The following is a 21,721-nucleotide window of genomic DNA, read 5'->3' as shown; positions in this document are numbered from 1 at the left end:
ACCTGACCTCGCTGTCCTCCCTGGTCGTTACAACCCCGGTGGCAAATCCCCAAAGCATTCGTAAAGATGTGTAACCATTCGTGAGGGCGTGAGTTGCAGCTTTCAGCTGAACGCTGCCTAACGAATGCTTCATTATTCCCTCCTCAACACTCAGGAGAGAAGGCTTTGTCTGCATCTGATCCAGCGATTCATGTGAGACAACACATCTCTGAACATATGATTGCACACTTTCTATTTCAGTGTTGTTGCATGTGCATGGGTTCCTATTGTGGACTCACACATTCATGTGTACGTCCAGGAAGTGTGGCTTTACAGCGCCTGCTGTCTCAGCTCAGATGCAGACATGACCTCATGGCATGTGTACCCTGAAAAAAGTCGAGTTACAAGCCGCTCCTGCCTTCGGTGGGTGTCCCCGCTGTAGCAAGCTAGCGCTGATGCTAGCTCCTCGCGGCCCCTGCTGCTGCTGCTAGCTTCCCGCAAGCTGCTGCTGCTGCCACTGCCCGCGTCCCCCGCTGCCCGAGTAGGACGTCAAGCCGGCGCTGGTCCCTCTGGAGGTTGTCAGGGAGCTAGCGGGGGCTAGCAGGGGAGCTAGTGTGTAGCAGCAGCGCTAGCTGGCTACAGCAGGAAGCCAGCAGGGACACCCACCGAAGGTAGTCGCAGCTTGAATGTGCAATATACTTTCCTTTAGGTATAAGCAACTTAGTTTTTCCTGCCTTTAGTTACTTAAACCACTTAAACCTCTTCCACACACCGTGTTTGGAGAAGGAACGCGTGTTTAGTCACACTGCGAGCTAATGGCCATTCGTCTGCAGTCCTATACGATGCAAGTAAACACTTCACCACAAGCTCAAAAACATCGCCGTCTGTGAGCGAGTGACGCAAGTGTTGTGTAGGCTAGAGCTGATTGAGATTTGATAAGACCTAAAACCAAGTTAGACAGACGTAAGAGACGAGATGAGTAAAGAAGATGGAAACCATTGATTACAGATCGCAAAGGAGTAGTATGAATATTAGTCAGTGATCGTTGACCAGCCCGACCCTGTCGGCTAAGCTAAGCTAACCACATCCTGACTTTAGCTTGATGCTGAACACACAAGATGAGTTTGTTACTAAACTTCTCCTCTAACTCTCAGTGAGAACATGAGTTAGTGTAAAACCCAACATGTCTCCCACTGGCGCAGACACTAAGCCGTTAAAAAGTGCCGCCATTTTTTGCGACTGTTCCTTTGTGAGTCTCATCATCGAGGACCGTCCCGTGTTGTTTGGGGATATGTCCTGAAGAGGTAATATAAGCATTAAAATACCTGTCTAATCCAGTGCAAACACAAGAAAGCACACGCGCCGTGAAAGAGAGACACTGTCGGCTACGCTACGCATGTAGCAGGGAGTTTGCACAAGGTGTGTGTGTGTGTGTGTGTGTGTGTGTGTGTGTAAAGCTGCTCTCGGTCTAGACTCCACTGTGGCACGGGTCAGGTATTGGCATGCCATTCACCTCCATTCATGTGTGGAAACAAGCTCGCGATGAAGCAAACGACACAGACGGGAGACATGGGTGGTCAAAACGGAGAAAAGCCGGGTTCACCTGTGTGGAATTATGGCCCTTAGCGATGTATTATGATGTGGTTTGTATTTCATCTCTTGAACTTTATCCAGAGCGTGCAGCGACACGCCCGTGCATTCCCAGAGAGGGAGAAACAATGCTCAACTGATCTGGGGTTCAACTTACACTTTATAATTGGGTAACTGGCTGCAAGTCCTAATACTTTATGCACTATATTTCAAGAAGAATACCACCCAGGGGTGCAGCGTCTAGCTGTGTACTTTTGCATTTTCTAACGTATTAACCTAGAAATCACCTGCAACTTACATCGCTGCATAATTTCCCTTAAAATATGACATCCTTCAGAGGTTGATTTTCTGCCATTGCTGGACTGAAACCCTGCTTGAGATGGAGAACTCATGACAGTGAACAGTTGTTTGCCTTCACTTTACATTTGTATTACGTGGTAGTAGTATTTTATACTTTGACAGTTTTTGAAAGTTTTCTTTTTTTATGCATTAAAGGCGTTTTAAGATGAGTCTGCTGTTTTTACACAGGAAGCGTTGTTTTTCAGACACATATTTTATAACAAATTCATTGATTCATAGAGAATATAATTCACTTATTAATACAAAATATGAATTAAAGACCTTAAGTTTTGGTCTGTGCCTCTAACACTCACTACAGTCTTTACATAATCTTAACTAATCCATGTGGACAACGTGCAAGACTTTTAGAAACGTCGGCATTATGACCCATGATTCTTTTAGGTAACATATAAAAACTGCAAAGTAGTGGCCCCAGGTTAGAGCCTTGAGGCACTCCACTGAGCTCTAAAGTGAGACAGAAAGCAGCATTCCCCTATATCTAACAGACTAATATAGACCTCATAACTCGACAGTCTGAAAGCAAACTGAAGCAAAGTGCAACATGTCAACATTTCCCAGTACACTTGTGTAGGCTGGTCTAAAAAACTGGTGGAGGGGATTTACCTTTAATTTCCTTTGAATGGATTACATTGTCTGTCACCTCCTGTTAGAAGAAAAAAAGTTAAAAGGTTTCTTCAGAGTATGTGTGTAGTGTTATTGCAAGCCAGGAAATGCAGCACTGGAAAATACATGTGTGTGTGTGTGTGGGGAGGGGTGTGTGTGTGTGTGTGTGTGTGTGAAAAGGCATAGTAATGATGCACATGTGGCGACATAGAAAGTCCAGTGTGTGTGTCATGGCGAGTGCTCATGTATGTGGGAGGCAACAACACACTCGGCCATCTTGCTCACTTTTTCCTTGAACTATTCAGAGCATTTTGACGAGCAGCTCTTCAAAATATGAACATTTGTCGTGGATTTCGACCCGTTCTTGAACTGCTTTCAACATGTGCTTTCTATGAACGCGGTTGCATTCGAGCGGCTAGCGAAAGTCACGACACCGTAACCCCAGTTCTATGATGGAGGCTGGTCAGCGCCGTCAGCCAATCGGATAGCGGCCTGCGAGCAGACTCTTTGTTTCGAAGCCGGCTCAACCTGAACGTGCACACCGGCAACGCGGCGCCGGAGCCGTTCACAGTGACGTCTGCATGACAAGTGGAAACAAATCAGATCTTTGGACGGACAGCTAGTAAACCGTAAGATTAACTAAATCAAAATATGTCATTTCTGATGGAACATCAAATAAACACGTCCATTACTTCTCGCCACGCTTCTTAGTTCAGACCGCCTGTCGCCTTCACATGATATTTTCCTCATATCCAACTATAAAATCCAGAATATGTCTTAATGAACCTGCAGGCAGGAAACCAGCAAACAGCAAAACTCCTCAATAAACACGAGCTTTTCTTTCTTTCTTCCTCCAGACATTCATAGTATCCATCACTCAAACACTGGACTGCAGTTTGGATGCAATTAAAGGATGAGTCTTGTGTATTTTCTATGTTTTGTCTTATTGTCAACAAATCCCATGAAAAGTCCAAAACCAATAATGTCTCATTCCACCTCGGAATAAGAAAAAAGAAAACAGATGTATAAACTATATATGTAGGTATGTTAACACTAGTTTTTACTTAATCATTGAATTTGGCGAATAAAAGTTTGTTTTTTCAACTTTGCGCCGCCCGAAATAAAACTTGACACAACTTTGATCAGAAGCAATATCAAGGTTCTTCCTTTTTATTGATTTCTGTACGTTTGAAGTTGTTGTCTCTCAGCTCCGAGCCCATTGTTTCCTTTATACAATGTGTAATATAAGATAAGATAAACTGCGGGCGTGGCTCATTATTGTGGTTGAGTAGTTGACGCAGCTGAGTGGCTCAAAGGAAGAAGATGAACAGGCTGCGCTGCTCCTACAATACCGGTTCATACCCTCATGCAACCTGACGGTTCAGGTCTTTTAATTCGATTGAGTTTAAAGTACCAGCATTTCACCACAGCGCGCACACAGAGCTCTAAAGGAAGAGGAATCATTGTTGTATGCAATACACACAATGTGACTATTGTGCCAGAATCGGCTAAAACCAGGCCGAGCCGAGTCTCTGTGACCGACATCCATGGCTGCTCCCTCAAGGGAACAACACCCTGCATGGAGGAAACAGGCTGCTTACACCTGATCACTTAATCCTAATTCCCCCCCCATGCAAAATAAAGTTTCATCGGCATAGAGTGTAACCCAAGAAAGGCCAGATGAGTTCTTTATTTGGGGCCTTTTGGGCACAATGGCTTCACAGTGACGTGGACGGATGAAAAGCCGCCTTTGTGCTGCTCTCTCGGCTCATCCGTGGATGTGCTTTGCAAAGAAATATTCCTTTTCGGTGTCGAAGGCGTTTGATTTTTAAAGGTTTTCCGTGTTGGTGCCGAACAGTGAAACACACTAAAAGCTGTGGGGTTTTTTTTGCTTTCGGGGGGCAAACACAAGACGAGCAATAATGCGAAGGAGTCTTCCCGCTCTTACAAATTAGAGTTTACCTCCTGTTAATCCAGGCGGTGTGTCATCACGACCGACATTAACTCTTCCAGCACGTCACGCTCGCTCTCAGAATACACTCGCTGGAGGAAGTGGCTTCTCTGCGCATCGCTGCTGCCGGTGGCTTTGGTGAGAAGGAGGAAGAGGATGAAGAGGGTCGAGGTGACGGCATGTATTGAAGCATCCCCTCTCTTTTGTTGTTGTTGTTGTTGTTCACAGGCAGGAGCAGCTCTGAGCCCGTGGAGGACACAGACACCACCAGCTTCGTGGCAGAATTCGTAAGCGCCTTTTTGATTTGATGTTTTCTGGCGTTCACCCGCCTCATTGTCTCGACTTGTCTCCCACCCACTTTGCTTTGCACTGATTCCTCATTGTCCCTTCTCGCCGTAATCTGCTAAGAAATGTAGCATAACTGAGCACGCTGTGCTGTGATTGGTAGAGCCCGAGGGCTCGCTGGAGAACAGGTCGCAGCAGGCCGATCCCGCCCTCTCTCTCTCTCTCTCTCTCTGCACACCGGCGTCTCGCTCGTCCACAGTCACTCGGCCTCACCAACCGAGCAGGTTCCTCTGACGCTTTGTTCCCTCTAACGCTCTCTCGTCTCGCCCACAGTCGCTGGAGGCCAACTACCCCGTGCAGGTGACGGATCCTAACGGTAAATAAGGCTCGACCTCAGGGGATGGTGTGTGAAGCGTGGCGTCGCAGCCGTATGGACTCAGATAGAAGGCAGAAAGCAGAAAGAGGCGTAGACAACAACACATAGGGGGAGGAATGAGCTTCAACAGGATCGTGGCCTTTGACCCACGAGAAGACTCTCACCAGGAAGTATCTGTGTAGGACGTGTTGAGCTTCATCCATGACGGCGATGGAAAACGGTCATAATAGAAGTGACTCGGTGAATTTTAGTGCAAAAAAAACACGATAAAAAAACAAAGCACACAATTACAAATCCAGATGAGATGTAAAAAGTCTGTAAATATGATGAGAAAGTATGTGTGAAGCGTCAGCAGCAGACGTGAATGGCGGTTAAGTTGAGGCCTCTCTGCATCTCTATCAGATCATCGCCTGTACATTTAAACTATCTTCTGTTATTGTGGTAAAAAACAAAGTTTCTTGTCAGTGCTTGTTAGTGTTTCTTTTTTTTAATACTTGATATTAGTTATTTCTGCGGTTCGACCAAAAATCTGACACTCGAAAGTAAGAAAGAATACGAGAAACTAAACGTGCGTCTGGACAAGAAGGCCACGAGGAAAGAAAACACACACAGCAGGTAAAAAATATAATAACAAACCAAAACAACCATGTGACACTTCATCTGCTTTATGAGTCATTCGTGTCAAACATAAATTCAGCCAACGTACAGATATATACAATGAAATCAGAGTTTCCTTCACTTTAATTAAACGTACATGCAGTTGCATCCTGGTGACCCTCATTGTCTTTTTAAGAGTTACCTGTGAGGTTATGGAGGCGAGTCCAGTTTCCTTATTTGACCTTTATTTGGTCCATTTGGTCCTCATGACCTGTCTGTGTCTCAGCAGGAAGGTCAGTCTCTCCATCTCGTGGGTCGCTTTGATTATTTCAGTCCAGTTTCCTGTTGAGGTTGTTAGTTTTTTCCCGTGCTGCTGTTTCCCTCCAGACGACACTGTGCTGTGTCTCCAGCAGATGCCGTGACGCTCCACCTGAGCTCCATGACCTCCGGGTTCCTGAGCCGGCCCTCGGACCGAATCAGACAGGTCGGTACTGACGTCACCGTTCACGGAGACGCAGTCGCACTCAGACGTCAGTGATGGAAGTAGATGTGCAGGGTGAACGGCGCCGAACGCTTCATTTCACTTCCTCTCTCGGCCCTCAGGCCCTGATCCAACTCTCTCTTCCTCTTTCTTTAAACCTTTGTCAGTAGATAGACCTCATCTGCACCTCTTTCTCTGAGGAGCCCCAAATGAGTTATGATACTTGTTATTCTTTATGATTTCTTTCTGTTTCTTTTGCAATTCATTCTTCTTTTTTTTTCATAAAAAGATCACTTTTATACCATATTTTGATCATAACTATGAACATCCAGCATGATATGAGCCAGATTCCCCAAAAATGCCTCCTGGAGCGTCAATAAGACACCTTTTTGGAAAGATTATGATCTAAAAAATTGGAAAAATCACAATAAATCAAAGGATAGGAAGCAGTTTCAGTCCAAAAACTGTGTCATTCGGTTAAAAAATAAAAAAATGTTTTTTTCTGACCGTGGCTCAGTGGTTAAAGCTCCAGTCTTTCAATCAGAGGGTCGGCGGTTCAAACCCCGACCCTGCTAATCCATGTCGATGTGTCCTTGAGCAAGACACTTAACCCTGAGTTGTTCCCCGTTGCTGTGTCTACGTGCATGCTGGGTATTGAGATTCGTCTGCTTCTGCACTCGATGTATGAAGCTCTTTTAGAAATGTGGGCCGACCGCGAAGGCTTCAGGAGGCAGGAGAGTGCGGCCATTTTGGGACTTTACGGATACTAATAGGCGGTTTGTAAGGATTTATGAATCTTATAACACGATTAGTGTGTTTGAAATCCTTTGTAAGGGCACTTATTAACGTGTTAGGGAAATGTTACAAGTTACAGCGTTTAAATAATTACTTAAAAAACAAAGCTCTCTTCTCACGAGTCACAGTGTTGGAGCAATTCAATGAAGCAATAAGGTACGAGAGGCAGCGCTGTATCGTCAATAATGTACTGCTCAAGGGCGTAGACTGAACGCTGTTGTCCGAGGACAGCGGCTTGGTCCTCGTGATGTTAAAAGGTTGTGGTTAGAAGTTCAACAACGTCAAACTGTGAATCAATAGTGTTGGAGACGCTCTGGTTTCCTTTGAGGTCATCACGTCACCGGAGATGCCATCCAGTCGTTTCCTTCCATCCATTTCCTCTCTGCTCGTGGTTCAGCGTGGACCCTCCCACTCTCACTTCCTCTCTCAAACACACCTAATGAGATAGTTCATAGATACACGGAGGATACAGAAATATACATCCGCATCATACGCAGCCAGTGAGATGAGAAAGATTCACACTCTCAGGGAAATAAACCACAAAAGAGATGCCTCTACGTCTCCTGGGGTCATGGAGTAATGCCCCCAACGTGTGGTCTGATGTCTAACATTAGTGTGCTAACGTTAATTCATAAATCAGTTTATTCTTCTGATTTATGATCATCACTCTCTCGATGCTTCTCTGGATCTAAGTGTGTTTATCTCGGTAGTCTCTGTGGGCGCCTCCTCGCTGAGGCGGCGAGCACATACAGGAAGTGGTTTTGTCCCACTGAACTGGAGGTGCAGCTGCGCGCGACACGTTAATAACGCGATAATAACGCGTTAATAACACGGCAGGAACACAGACGGCAGAGCGAGTGGAGGTTTCACAACAAGCTTTATAAAAGGCGACATTGTTACAAAAAAAACAAGATGAACGAGTAAGAAAATGTCAGAACTGTTTCATTCCAGTCTGCCCGCCGTACACGGCGCTCCAGGCGTCTTCATGCGCCGGCGTCTTCATGCGCCGGCGTCTTCATGCGCCGGCGTCTTCATGCGCCGGCGTCTTCATGCGCCGGCGGCTGCAGCGCGGCTTCTGTTGAGGCGTGTTTCAACCTGTTTGAGGTACATAAGTCTCAGAAGTGGAGACGTGCACCTGCCACCAGAAACACACCTGGAGAAAGGAAACCAAACAGCTGTGTAGAGCAATATGAGGCCAAAGTGAGTCCTAAACAGGAAGGAGAACGACCAGAAGAGGCCTAATATTTTTATTATTAAGTTAATCAATAAGGCCTGTTTACAATCATATAAATAAAAAGTACACAATGAACACATTTTAATACGCTGATATGTTAAATGGATTCAGCGACCTGTCAATCACCTTGTAGCCACGCCCCTAAAGCGTCCCCTGCTTCATGGTCTGTTTAACTCTAACAGACCATAATGTGCTAAATGAACATCATGCTGTATAGAAGAAGACTTGAAACTAGAGATTGAGACATAAATAAAAGTAGAGTCTTTTATATAGACTTCTATACAACCAGAGGAGTCGCCCCCTGGTTGTCAGGAGAGAGAATGCAGCTTTAACACATGAAGCATAGACTTCTATACAACCAGAGGAGTCGCCCCCTGGTGGTCAGGAGAGAGAATGCAGCTTTAACACATGAAGCGTAAACTTCTATACAACCAGAGGAGTCGCCCCCTGGTTGTCAGGAGAGAGAATGCAGCTTTAACACATGAAGCATAGACTTCTATACAACCAGAGGAGTCGCCCCCTGGTGGTCAGGAGAGAGAATGCAGCTGTAACACATGAAGCATAGACTTCTATACAACCAGAGGAGTCGCCCCCTGGTGGTCAGGAGAGAGAATGCAGCTTTAACACCTGAAGCATAGACTTCTATACAACCAGAGGAGTCGCCCCCTGGTGGTCAGGAGAGAGAATGCAGCTGTAACACATGAAGCATAGACTTCTATACAACCAGAGGAGTCGCCCCCTGGTGGTCAGGAGAGAGAATGCAGCTTCAAGACATGAAGCATAGACTTCTATACAACCAGAGGAGTCGCCCCCTGGTGGCCAGGAGAAAGAATGCAGCGTTAACACATGAAGCAGAGACTTCTATACAACCAGAGAAAGAATGCAAGTTCAAGGCACTTCTGCATTGGCTTAACTTCCTTTCATATTTACACTGTCATACTAAGTTATGTATCATGTGATGATGGAACAGTGATGTTTCTATTGTCCTCATATTGCAGTTGAGCATGAGCCCAAAAGAAAACCAGTAAACAGGAAGTGATGTCACTGATTTGTGTTTCTCTGTGTTGTAGCCAGTTCAAGATGTTGAAGAATGCACCTGCTCAACATCTACTTCACCAGGTAAACTCATTAGTTGTAACGATGGTAAAATCATGACTTCATCCTTCTGCGTTTGTTGATAGATTAACTTGAAATATTGCCAAAAATATTCATGCATGCAATGAACATTTCATTTTGAAAACTTATGACTTTGTAAGCTGTGAAATAACCGCATGTCATTGGACGAGGAGCAACCAAAACAGGGACACCCAAAATGGCCGTACCTAGCGATAGCCTTCAGGCGCCAGATAGCTAATGAGTGACTATATAAATGGATTCACCTTGAGTTGGGATATTGATCCCATTTCAGATGTTAGTACACTGTAATTCACAATGCACACCTTCTCTTGTGCTAACCGAGTCTTCCTTGTCCATCCCTGAGCTCAGACCACCCCAAAGAGCTGCAGTTGCTCAGCAGCCATTGTGAAAAGTGCTGCTGCCCGGCGCCTCCTCCCAAGATCAGCGACCTCATGAACGACAAAGATCTCCTGGACTTATTGCGGCTCAAGCTGGATCCCAACCACTGCACCATCAAAAACTGGAAGAACTTTGCGAGTCGCTGGGGGATGAGCTACGATGAACTGACCCTGCTGGAGCACCGGACCCAGGGCTCCTTGTCCCACAGCCCCACCCAGGAGTTCCTGCTGCGCTACAACCAGAAGACAGTCACCGAGCTCACCGAACTCTGCCGCATCTACCAGCGCATCGACGTGCTGCGACTGCTGCAGAGCTGGATAGAGAAGGACTGGCCGTCGCGCTGGCAGCAGGCTCATTAACGCCCTGCGCCTCCACCTTCTGTCAGATTGTACTTGTAAGGGAGTTCTTCTTCTTCATGAGATTGTGATCATTAGCAATGCTAGTACGGGATCTTAAGAAGAAGATAAAACAATGACCAGCAGAGAGAAGAGCACTTACAAGACTTACAGCTGATTACCAGTTTGTTTTTCTTTTTTAGCCATGCTAGCCATGTTAGCCATGCTAACCATGGATGGCAATGTGGTTTTGTCTGATGGGCAATCTGCCATTCTGTCGGTTGTTAGATGGAGGACCATGACATTTTGTACAGACATCCAGGCTTTTAATGACCTTCATTTCTCCATTTGGGATCAATAAATGCTATTTTTATGATTCATGGTCCCCAGGGCATGAATCCTATGACCTTGTGGAGCCCCTTACTTTTCCTATAGCACCACCAGGCCTAAATGTTCTTTTATCCAGTGTTATGGCTCAACATTCACTCTATGAATTGGGACATTTTTGAACATTCACGGTTCCTAGATAATGTATTCCAATGACTGGTGATCTCCTGACTGGTTGACATTTATAGTTTTGAGCGAAATGTCTCAACAACTATTGAAGGGTTTGGCAAGAAATTTGGTGCGGGCATTCATGTTCCCCTCGAGATGAATTATAATAAATTTGGTGATCCTCTGCTTTTTCTGGAGCGCCATCGTCAGTTAAATAATTGTCCAATACTCTGGTTTTGTCATACTCCCATCAGCCTCGGCTTTACTTTGTGTGTAGTGATAATTAGCAAATATTAGCATTCTAACGTGCCAATTAAGATGGTGAACATAGTAAACATTGTACCTGCTAAGCATCGGCATGTTAGCATCTTCACCATGTGCATGTTAGCATGCTGACGTTAGCATCTTCACCATGTGCATGTTAGCATGCTGACGTTAGCATCTTCACCATGTGCATGTTAGCATGCCGTATGTTAGCATCATCACCATGTGCATGTTAGCATCTTCGTCGTGTGCATGTTAGCATGCTGTATGTTAGCATCTTCACCATGTGCACGTTAGCATGCTGTATGTTAGCATCATCACCATGCTATATGTTAGCATCTTCACCATGTGCATGTTAGCATGCTGTATGTTAGCATCATCACCATGTGCATGTTAGCATCTTCGTCGTGTGCATGTTAGCATGCTGATGTAAGCATCTTCACCATGTGCATGTTAGCATGCTAATGTTAGCGTTTGGATCAAAAGCACTACTGTGCCGAAGTATTCACAGAGCTGTTAGCGTAGCATGGCTGCAGACTCGTATTATTGTGCATCTGACTGCATTTGTTTTGAGGGAATGTCAGAGTATTTATTTTTTATTAAGTATGCTGTTTCATATTTGGAATTAAAACTCATGCTCAATCAACTTAGACGCCATGTGAGCAAATATGTCACAACCTTTGATGGATAACGACAGTCTGTCTTTACTGTTGTTCTATTGTTGCATCCAGTGGCGCGTTGGATTGGAGCTAAATAACCAATATCAGAGGAAGATTGTCCTCACAACCATAATATTAATTACCCAGATATCTCCTCAATACTAGACAATATTCTACGAAATAAATAATTAAATGTTAAATTTGCAAACCAAAACTACTGTTAAACCTTTTGCTCACCTCCATGTTTGTTATTCAGTTTTTTTAAGTTTGAAGAAACAAGATAATTCCTTTTTTTTTATTGCACTTGTTTTGTCAGTATAAAATAAATGCATGTCAAACTCTGTAAAAGCTTTAGTCATTTTCAAAAGAAAACTAAGAAGCAACTTCAACCTTTAGAGGTAAATGTCTGTTGAATTAATGCATTAAAACAGGCCTTTTGTTATGAATAAGGACTTATATTGTTCAACTTATCAGCAACGCTTTGTATTATTGCAGCTCATTAATTCCTGAATATTTTCCATAAGGTTCCTGGAAAGAACTGCGTTATACGGCACTATTAGAAAAAATAGAGAGTACGCTTTTAATAAGTATACAGCAACTTATGTGGAGTAAAGTTTACAATACATATTTAAATCATAAATAAATCACATTATTTTGGTTATACTTGAAATTTTATTTTAAGAACATTCCCTTTAACCAATAATTAACCAATTTACATTTTTTAAAAGCAGTTTCCAATAAATATCTTTGATTAATATGGATTCGTAAATACATAAATTGTAAAGCATCTACATTAATTTACTTTGCGTAAAAACAAAGCAGATTAATTTAGTATTATTGGGGTTAAGGATCACAATGATATGGAATCAATGGAGTAATTTATTGAAGAGAAATATTCACAAACACGTTCATACAGTTATCTTATCGAGTAAAGACTTTAAAAAAAAGGTAAAATAATGCACTTATTAGAAACATAAACATCTGAATGTGATCACATGCAATACTTAGGCAGTTATGTAATAAGTAACACTTCCAAATCAACAATGTTAAGAGGAAAAAAGCTTATATAAATAACAGGAATATACACACTTTATAACACATTTATTCACTTTGCTGAAGTTATAAGACGGATACTGGAGCTGGGAGTTCCAAGTTTACTAAAAAATATCATGAGTTTGGGCTCGCGGGTAAAATAAATGAGAAAGGAGTGTTCCAATTAAAATATTAATAACCTAGATATACACCGCGAGCTGCGGCGCTCATGTCGGCTTCGTCCTCGTCTCAGACCTCAGTCCTGACAACGTTAGCGGTTAGCGGTTAGCGGGTCAGGTTGGACGGTGCGAGTTGGCTCTCATGACGGGTCCGATGGGTGCTGGTAACAAAGAACGCTGACAGGCGCATCACTTTTACGGTCACACACACACACACACACACTAAGGCAAGTAATTGGTTGAGTTAACGTATGTACAATGTCTCCAGCCTGAAGCTTTACTCATCAGGTAACAGGAATCAGTCAGCGTCTGAATCCTTGGTATCAATTAAGGCCGAGCATTTTGGAGAGGCCCAATGACAATTTCTCGTTTTCGTCTGATGTCGAAATTTCAGGGGCGACCAGGCCAAGTGCCGACTCTGGCTTTTCGACTTTGAAGGTACCGCCTCTCACCAAAGCAGAATCGGCGTCTGTCAAGGTGCTGACGTCCAGACTCGGGGCGGAGAGCTTCAGATCGATGGCGTCGGTCGGCGAGGAGTTACTCGAGTTTGTTTTTTCTTTCGCCATCTTCAGTCTCTCCATAATGTCAATCTTTCCTCCCGCTTTGGAATTTGTATTTATGATCGGCAAGCGGATCCCTTTGCTGACGACGTAGTCCTTTGACTCCGTGTCAAGCTTTGATAGGCTTAAAATATCCTCGATTCCTCCGATGCCATCGAGACTGTTCCTCGGTAGTTTGTGGGTTTTGAATACAGGAAACGCCACATCACCCACATCAGTTTCAAGGTCGTTGCCGCTTTCCTCTTCGGCGGTGACAGAACTGGAATTTAATCCCCATTTGAAGGGCCATCTTGACTTGGTTTTTGGAGAACCTTCAACGTCAGCTTCCGCTTTGGCTGAGATATCCAGTTGCGGTGCGTTGAGGCTCGTCTTCACTTCGGGAGCAGAGACGGATACATCAGGTGAACTGATCCCGCCTTCAACACTGGGAGTTGCAACATCTCCTGCATCTATTTTATGCCCTGGAAAGCTTATCTTTGGAAACTTCCAAGTTGAGAATTTAGACTTTTCGAGATTGGCGTCTACATTTGGAACTTCGGGTCCTTCGATGCTCCCCTTCGGAGCACCTATGTTGATCTTAGGTGCCTCGATTCCAGCCTCGACTGAAGGATTAACGCTGGGAACTTCTCCTTCAGGACTTGAAAGACCAAGTTTTGGAAGCTTGAAATGAGGAAAATTAAAGTCACCCAAATCTGATTTAAAATCTAGATCTGGTGATTTCAACTGCGCGTCAGGAGCTTTAAGGTCTGCTTTCGGCAGGTTGATATCCATGTTTGGAGCTTCCAGTACAGGTGCTGAGAGGTTTCCATTAATCTTCGGTGAAGACAGGCTGAGATCTGGTGCATTCAAGTTGAGATCGGGTACCTTGAAGTCTGCTTTTGGTAGATCCAAACTGGGTCCTGTAAGATTAGCTTTGGGCAAATTAAGGTTTCCCTGTGGACCCTTAATATCCGGGGTTGAAAGATTGATGTCTGTGTTGGGGGCAGAAAGGTCAAGATCTGGAGTACTGAGATCTCCTTTAAGAGAAGGCAGACTCAAGTTAGGTGCTTTGACATCAGCTGTTGGCAAGTCAAGATTTACGTCAGGAAAATCAACATTGTCAGCATCAAGATTGATATTAGGTCCTTTTACTTTTGGCCCCGACCAGCCAAACTTTGGAAGATTTATTTTGGGTAGCTTTATATTTCCAGCTGGGGCATCAACCTCTGGAGCTTTGAGGTCTATGCCAGGACCTTTTAGATCAGCTTTTGGTACATTGAGGTCTATGCCAGGACCTTTTAGATCAGCTTTTGGTAGATTGAGGTCTATGCCAGGACCTTTTAGATCAGCTTTTGGTAGATTGAGGTCTATGCCAGGACCTTTTAGATCAGCTTTTGGTAGATTGAGGTCTATGCCAGGACCTTTTAGATCAGCTTTTGGTAGATTGAGGTCTATGCCAGGACCTTTTAGATCAGCTTTTGGTAGATTGAGGTCTATGCCAGGACCTTTTAGATCAGCTTTTGGTAGATTGAGGTCTATGCCAGGACCTTTTAGATCAGCTTTTGGTAGATTGAGGTCTATGCCAGGACCTTTTAGATCAGCTTTTGGTAGATTGAGGTCTATGCCAGGACCTTTTAGATCAGCTTTTGGTACATTAAGGTCAAGATCTGGTGCATTAAAACCAAACTTTGGCGCAGACATGTTGAGATCTGGTGCTTTGAGGTCTAGATTAGGTGCAGCCACATTGCCTTTCGGTAAGTCAATGTCTGGCATGCCGATATTTACGTCTGGAGTCTTAATCCCACCCTCAATTTTTGGCGCACTCATATCAACTGTCTTGAGGTCCATGTCGGGTACCTTCAGATCAGCGTCAATGTCGCCCTTTGGACCCTTCAGTGTGCCAAATTTGGGTTTCTTGAAGTTGAACCATTTAAATCCAGAACCGTCCAAATCTGGAGTATTCATGTCCAACTCTGGGCCTTTCAGGTCAGCTTTGGGTAAGTTTAGATCTGGTCCATTTATCCCACCGTCAATCTTTGGAGCTTTGAGACTCAAGTCAGGGGCTGAAACATCTGCATCGAGACCATCAATCTTAGGATCTGAGTGTAACCACTTTGGCTTTTTAAGAGTAGGCCATTTGATCTTCCCGGAATTGCCCTCAATGTCTAGATTCGGTGCTTTGACATCCACATCAGCTTTGGGTAAATTTAGATCAAGATCGGGTGCATCAAACGATGCTTTAGGAGAGAGATTGAGGTCAGGTGCTTTCACGTTAGCATCAAGGTCAACATCTGGGCTTTTCACCTTTGGCCCAGAAAACAGGAACTTGGGCTTTCTGAGTGTTGGGAACTTGATTTTGCCATCTGGTGCTTTAACATCAACATCAGCTTTGGGTAAATTCAGATCCATGTCTGGTGTGCTGAGATCACCTTCAATTTTAGGAACTGAGAGATCCACATCTGGTGAGCTCAGATCAACTTTGGGGCCGTGAAGTTTAGGTTTCTTCCACTTCAGATGAGGCCAGTTAATTTGTTTACCCTCCATGTCAAGATCTGGGGCCTGCAAGTCTAAATCGGGGCCGTTAAGGTCAGCTTTTGGGAGATTGAGCTCAGGATTTGGTACATTGATGTCACCCTCCATCTTTGGAGATGAGAAATTTAAATCGGGTCCATTTAGGTCTGCATCAATGGACGCTTTTGGACCATGAAGTTTGGGCTTCTTCCATTTCTTGTGAGGCCAATTGATGTCTGGGGCATTTATTCCACCCTCTAATTTTGGCAGAGAGGCATCAACATCTGGTGTGTTCAGGTTTGCATCCAAGTCTAGATCAGCTTTTGGGCCATGCAGTTTGGGCATTTTCCATTTATGAGGCCAGTGGATTTTACCAGATGGGGCATCAATGTCGAGATTTGGCGTTTCAACATCTAGGTCAGGACTTTTGATGTTAGCTTTGGGTAAGTTGATGTCAACATCTGGTGCACTTAGATCCCCATCGATCTTTGGTGTGTTGAGGCTCAAATCAGGTACAGACAGGTCAGTATTTAGGTCGGCATCCAGTCCTTTAACTTTGGGACCTTTCCATTTCTGATGGGGCCATTTGATTTTGTGTGAGGGTGCCTCGATGTCAGCATTTAGAGCTTTGAAATTGATGTCGGGCCCATTCATATCCACTTTTGGCCCATTCATATCCACTTTTGGCCCATTCAGGTTCCAGTCTGGCTTTTTAAGATCTAATTCTGGGGCTGGCAGATTGAGATTGGGTGCGTTTAGATTTCCATTGAAGGAAGGGAGATCTACACTGCTAGAAACATCCGCGTTTGCTTTTGGTGTTTTGAGTTGAGGGAGATTGAAGTGCGGCATTGAGAAATGCGGGGCCTTGTATTTGGCGTTGCCCGTCTTGATTCCTGGTTTCTCGATGTTGAGTGAGGCGTTGGGGGCGTTGAGCTTGGGACCTGAGACACTGACATTGGGTGCTTTGATGGATCCATCTAGATCTCCTTTTACATCTAGTCCAGTCAATCCCAGGGAGGGCATTGTGAACCCGGCACCAGCATCAGCTGAGGGCTGATTTAGACTGAGACTGGGAAGGTCTCCATTGAGAGTGGGACCACCTATTTTACCCCCAAAGCCCGGTGCAGCATTTAGCTTTCCATTCAGGCCATCAAGGGACACAACGGGCGCCTGAGCCGACGCATCCAGTGACAGGTCCTTTTTTAAGTTGAGCATCTGTTGGTAACAGAGTGATAAACAAAGTAAATTAACATTGATTAAAGCTCTTGTGTCATTAGTTACAACAAGCTCATACTGCTCAGTTAGTAAAGGCACTGTGTTGGATGACTGCTGTTACTATGAATATCATTTCTTCCAATTTAATTGTTTTTAAAAAAATGGGCATTAGGGATTTTTTTAAGCTCCCGAATAGAACATCATATGAGTGGAGGATGTATTTGACTGGATTGGTCAACAAATTACAAATAAATCATTATTTTGTGACATATAGACATGCAGATAGTTTGGATTGGATAAACGTTCAGAGAACGTACACATAATCCTACAAATCGGTGTGTTGTTTTTTTTTAATTCGGGTGAACCAACCCTTACGAAGATTACCTTTGCAGGGTCCTTGAGGCCCAATCCAAAGGAGCCGAGGTCAGCACTGGCATCCAGCTGCTTCTTCGTCACAACCTTCATGTTGTCATCATATGGCTCCAGGACCTTCAGGATCTTCAGCACTTCATTTTTGTTGAGGTGGTCGAGGTGTATCGTGGCTGCCACGATCTCATCCCCTGGAACAAAAAGAAACAACTCATCAAAAACTGCATGTTTCCATCTTATGAATCCTTTATGGACAGATACTGGTTGAGCTTTCCAAAACTGCAACATGAACAAAGCATAAGTTCCTATATTAACCGTTTTTTCTTATACCTGTTTTTAGGCCACTCCTTGCTGCAAACGTGTCATCTGGGATCCCAGTGATGACCACTCCTTCCTCAGAGTTGTCAAGGATCAGATTATCTGAGAAAGATCTACTCTTGCTGTCCTCACTCTGTGTACAAGTAGTTGAAAGTACATACGATTAGACATGCAGAATTTTTACATTTTAGCAACATTTATTTTGTGACAGTCACATGTATGTATGTATGTTCATATTTACCATCATTTCTTAGTTGTATTTACTTCCACATATTGAAGTTTTGACCCAAAATACAAGAAACCGTGGAAACCCAAAACCACAGCAAAGTTATCTGAAAAACACCAGAGGAAAGAAATTTAAAATCAGTGGCAGTAAAATCATTTTCATTATTTTTCATGAAAGAATAGCGCAAGCAACGTCGTTTTCCCGCCATTTATAAAGCACCAGTTTAGGTCTCTGGTATGTAATCAACAAAACACGAATGTCCACCATGAACAGGAAGGAAATGACTGTTGACAAGTGACAGCCTAAAAGCTTTATAAAATGTTTGGCAATTGCTATCATTCGACTCCTGAAGAAGATGATGTAAAAGTAAAAGATGATGGTTGACCTTAACCCCAGAACGCTGACGTCTCTGACCCCAGAACGCTGACGTCTCTGACCCCAGAACGCTGACGTCTCTGACCCCAGAACGCTGACGTCTCTGACCCCAGAACGCTGACGTCTCTGACCCCAGAACGCTGACGTCTCTGACCCCAGAACGCTGACGTCTCTGACCCCAGAACGCTGACGTCTCTGACCCCAGAACGCTGACGTCTCTGACCCCAGAACGCTGACGTCTCTGACCCCAGAACGCTGACGTCTCTGACCCCAGAACGCTGACGTCTCTGACCCTAAAACGCTAACGTCTCTGACCCTAAAACACTAACGTCTTTGACCCTAAAACACTGACGTCTTTAACCCCAGAACGCTGACATCTTTAACCCTAGAACGCTGACATCTTTAACCCCACTGACGTCTCGGGTGAAATTCCCTCAACGTTAGTGATAGTGTGACTATTTTTAACGTTAGTGTTCTAGGGTTAAAGATGACAGCATCATCATCAAAAGTCATAGTAAGAATATCGCGGAAGATCTTCATCATAGATTCAGAAATGATTTCCATCATCTGTTTGCAGCTCAATGGAGACCAGTTCTTGCCTCGGCACACACATCCTGCCCATGCCCCTCTTCATTTCCTGACCCTGACTGATGAAGAAACCACGACGCCCACACACACACACACACACACACACACACACACACACACACACACACACACACACACAAGATAGACTCACACTTCAGGAATCTGAAGCTGCTGCCAGGCTTCGCTCATGGGGAACGTATGCATGTAAACCAGTTGGTTGGGATGCATTGTGACTGACATGCCTCACGCAGGCCTGTGACCACGCCCAACATCTCCACATGGAAATGCTCATGTAACACGCAGCATAGTCGCATAAAATAACGGCAGATGAGCCTTTACATTTTATAACGGGGGGTTTCTGCAACACGTCCGAAACAGAAGAGAATCGAGGCTGTTTTCCTCCTCTAGGAACCAGACGATCCATTAGTGCTAATAAAACAACTTGGTGTTAATCGGCCAACACCCAACAGTGTTGAAGAGACGCTCCTCCAAAAGCTAATTAGTGCAAACTGGTCAAATGGTTATGAATGAAAAAGCGACAACTTTTTGAATTGGCAACCTGTTGACACAAAGGTCTCTGCTTATTAGATCAACACCAAGCAGAATCGCTGATGTTTCTGCGAAGACTTTCTTGATTTCCAAAGCAGAAATAAACATTGAAAAAGTGACATAAGTCGCCTCAGACTATGCAGACTTTACCATAAAAAGAGATAGAAGTAAAAGTGCGTTTAATACGTGTATTGTCTGGAACAGGGCGGCAACATCAACACTGATGCCAACAACGTCTGACTCACCCTGACGGACAGAGAGAAGTCACACTAACAGCAGTACGCATGAGCCAGACTGAATATAACCTTTAATATACCTCATTATCTGCAGTCCTTTTACTTTCAATCCTCACTTAAGGCCATAAATCAAACATATTTCCAAAGATCTTGACTTTGCAGCAAGGCCTGAGATTATTTGCTTTTACATTATGAAATCATTTCAATACAAAGTTGAGTTCAATAATTGGCAAAAAACATGGACATGGAACTTTTACCCTTTAAGATTTCTTCCCACAGCAACAGCCCACGAACGCTCTGAAGATGATCATTAGCGTTTGAAAATACACCAAATGAATATTTATAAATGCACAAGCTTTCTATCCACGCATGTTATTTTCTTAAAATCACCAACTGGCTTTTTTAAGAACTAATTTTAGCAATGGTCCTCCCAAATGACCCCATTGTTGGCGTCTCATATCAAACAAAAGGAGACCAACACATTCGATGTACTCACCGTGTGCTGCTACCAGAGTGTCGCTTTCTACTGAAGGAAAGTCCGAAGAGAGATGTCGCCGCCTCGGTGTGACATGCAAGACAGGATGGATCTGACAGGTACCTGCCTATAAGCTTCAAGCAGACCAGGTGAACAGGTTGGGCCGCATCAGTACCGCCTCTTCCAGCGCCCCCTTCACCCCTTACAACACACACACACACGCCTCGAATTCAAACTATGTCAGAGTCTTTCGTAGGTATTTCGGCAGCCGAAACCTGAATAGAAAGCTCAAGAGAGAAGCACCACTCCTTCCTAACAGGACTAACCAGGTTTACAAAGAAAAAACACATAGCAACACTCTCACACACAGAAACTTGGCTCACGGTCACTTTTTGGCATTTCTGCTTTGATGAAACCTCAAAACTTTGTGGTTCTTTTGACGCTCCAGCAGATCTGGGCCTCGGAAGAAAATATTGACGTCGATGCCGTTCGTAACGCGCTACCTCAATTTAATGAAGTCATTCTCACAGTCGGGTTAAGTTGTGGGCGAATTATATGTGATTGATGATGATTTTATCACTTTGGCATGCACAGAGACGAGTCACGCATTCCAGCCTTCACCTGCTGAAGACACCTGTCATGGGACGAGGCGTCAACACGTTAACAACAGTTGCTTTGCAAGACATTGTTAGTACAAGCAAACCAAAACGTGTGAGCAATAGAATATGAATTACAATTAAGGTCTTATGGGCACAAATTTATAAATTCTGGCTCAAATTTACATAGATATTTCCCATTGTAGTTAAAAGTTATACATGTTTTACTTAATATAACGATAGTTGTTTTATTCAGTCTGCTTATTGTTGTTGTTGTCTGAGTGCAGACTTCAATTAACACGCATTACCACAGTAGCATTTAACACCAATAGGAGCAGGCACCATTATCACGTTTCATGTATCTGCCCTCTCATTTTCATACCATAGTAACACAAATGTGAACCAATTTAGAAAAACAACACACTGACGTCTCTGACAGATACTGGTTCCTGATTGGCTGGCCTCTGAGCGACTGGCTGACCAGCTGTGCACCTCGTGGCTAATCTCTCATTCGGCTGCAGCAAGCTGCATGTTTCCGGTGCCCAGCGTTGGACGCATGTTTTCAAAGAGACCCTTTCGCACGACACCTTTTATTACCTCTTTTAAACTGACCCTCAGTGCCGGTTGGTAGCGGCCATTAGAGGTAACACAGCTGAGTGCATCGCCCGCCGGCTGCCGCTACTCTGCAGCCAGAGACAACACGTAGACGATAGAGTCACTCGGGGAAAACAGTTTGATTGTTTTTGGCTAACAGCTAACAGCTAACGGGACTACATATTATACAGAGCTGTGCGAGTCGCCCACCGACTGCTGCTACTCTGCAGCCACAGACAATACATAGAGGATACAGTACCTCGGGGAAAACAGTTTGATAGTTTTCGGCTATCAGCTAATAGCTAACGGGATTGCCGCAAGTCTGCAGCCAGAGACAATACATAGAGGATAGAGACTTTTGGGGAAAACAGTTTGATTCTTTTTGGCTATCGGCTAACAG

General features: G+C 44.2%; 2 protein-coding genes across 4 annotated transcripts in view; one reads left to right on the top strand and one right to left on the bottom strand.

Annotated features, from left to right (window-relative positions):
- The window catches only part of edaradd (EDAR-associated death domain), an 11,971-nt gene extending 1,191 nt beyond the window's left edge, over positions 1-10,780 (top strand). The window contains exons 2-6 of one of the 3 annotated variants that reach the window (XM_068568384.1): positions 4,712-4,770; positions 5,102-5,144; positions 6,155-6,225; positions 9,322-9,370; positions 9,737-10,780. In XM_068568384.1, the coding sequence (XP_068424485.1) occupies positions 4,712-4,770; positions 5,102-5,144; positions 6,155-6,225; positions 9,322-9,370; positions 9,737-10,125 (611 nt within the window). In that variant the 3' untranslated portion in view covers positions 10,126-10,780. Of the gene's footprint in view, positions 1-4,527; positions 4,655-4,711; positions 4,771-5,101; positions 5,145-6,151; positions 6,226-9,321; positions 9,371-9,736 lie in introns of those variants that run through there. The other 2 variants (XM_068568383.1, XM_068568385.1) reach the window with 2 other exon arrangements.
- A 1,600-nt stretch (positions 10,781-12,380) lies between these two features.
- On the bottom strand, positions 12,381-17,853 carry si:ch211-125o16.4 (neuroblast differentiation-associated protein AHNAK). Its single transcript, XM_068568060.1, has 3 exons — positions 17,844-17,853; positions 17,380-17,555; positions 12,381-16,995 (listed from the first exon to the last, which is right to left on the bottom strand). Exons 1-3 carry the CDS (start codon positions 17,851-17,853, stop codon positions 13,054-13,056), a joined length of 4,128 nt encoding a protein of 1,375 aa, XP_068424161.1. The 3' UTR covers positions 12,381-13,053.
- Positions 17,854-21,721: the final 3,868 nt, after the last annotated feature.

The sequence above is a fragment of the Clinocottus analis genome, unplaced genomic scaffold (assembly GCF_023055335.1).
Source record: "Clinocottus analis isolate CAN_PGR_092001 unplaced genomic scaffold, fCliAna1.0.p SCAF_8, whole genome shotgun sequence".
NCBI classification, from domain to species: Eukaryota; Metazoa; Chordata; class Actinopteri; order Perciformes; family Cottidae; genus Clinocottus; species Clinocottus analis.
Note: the sequence above shows the minus strand (reverse complement) of the source record. Positions and strands in the feature narration are given on the sequence as shown.

Excerpts from the sequence above, each read along its gene's own strand:
- si:ch211-125o16.4 (XM_068568060.1), bottom strand. Across the intron at positions 16,996-17,379 it reads GCCTCAAGGACCCTGCAAAG|ATGCTCAACTTAAAAAAGGA; the intron begins GTAATCTTCGTA and ends TGTTACCAACAG.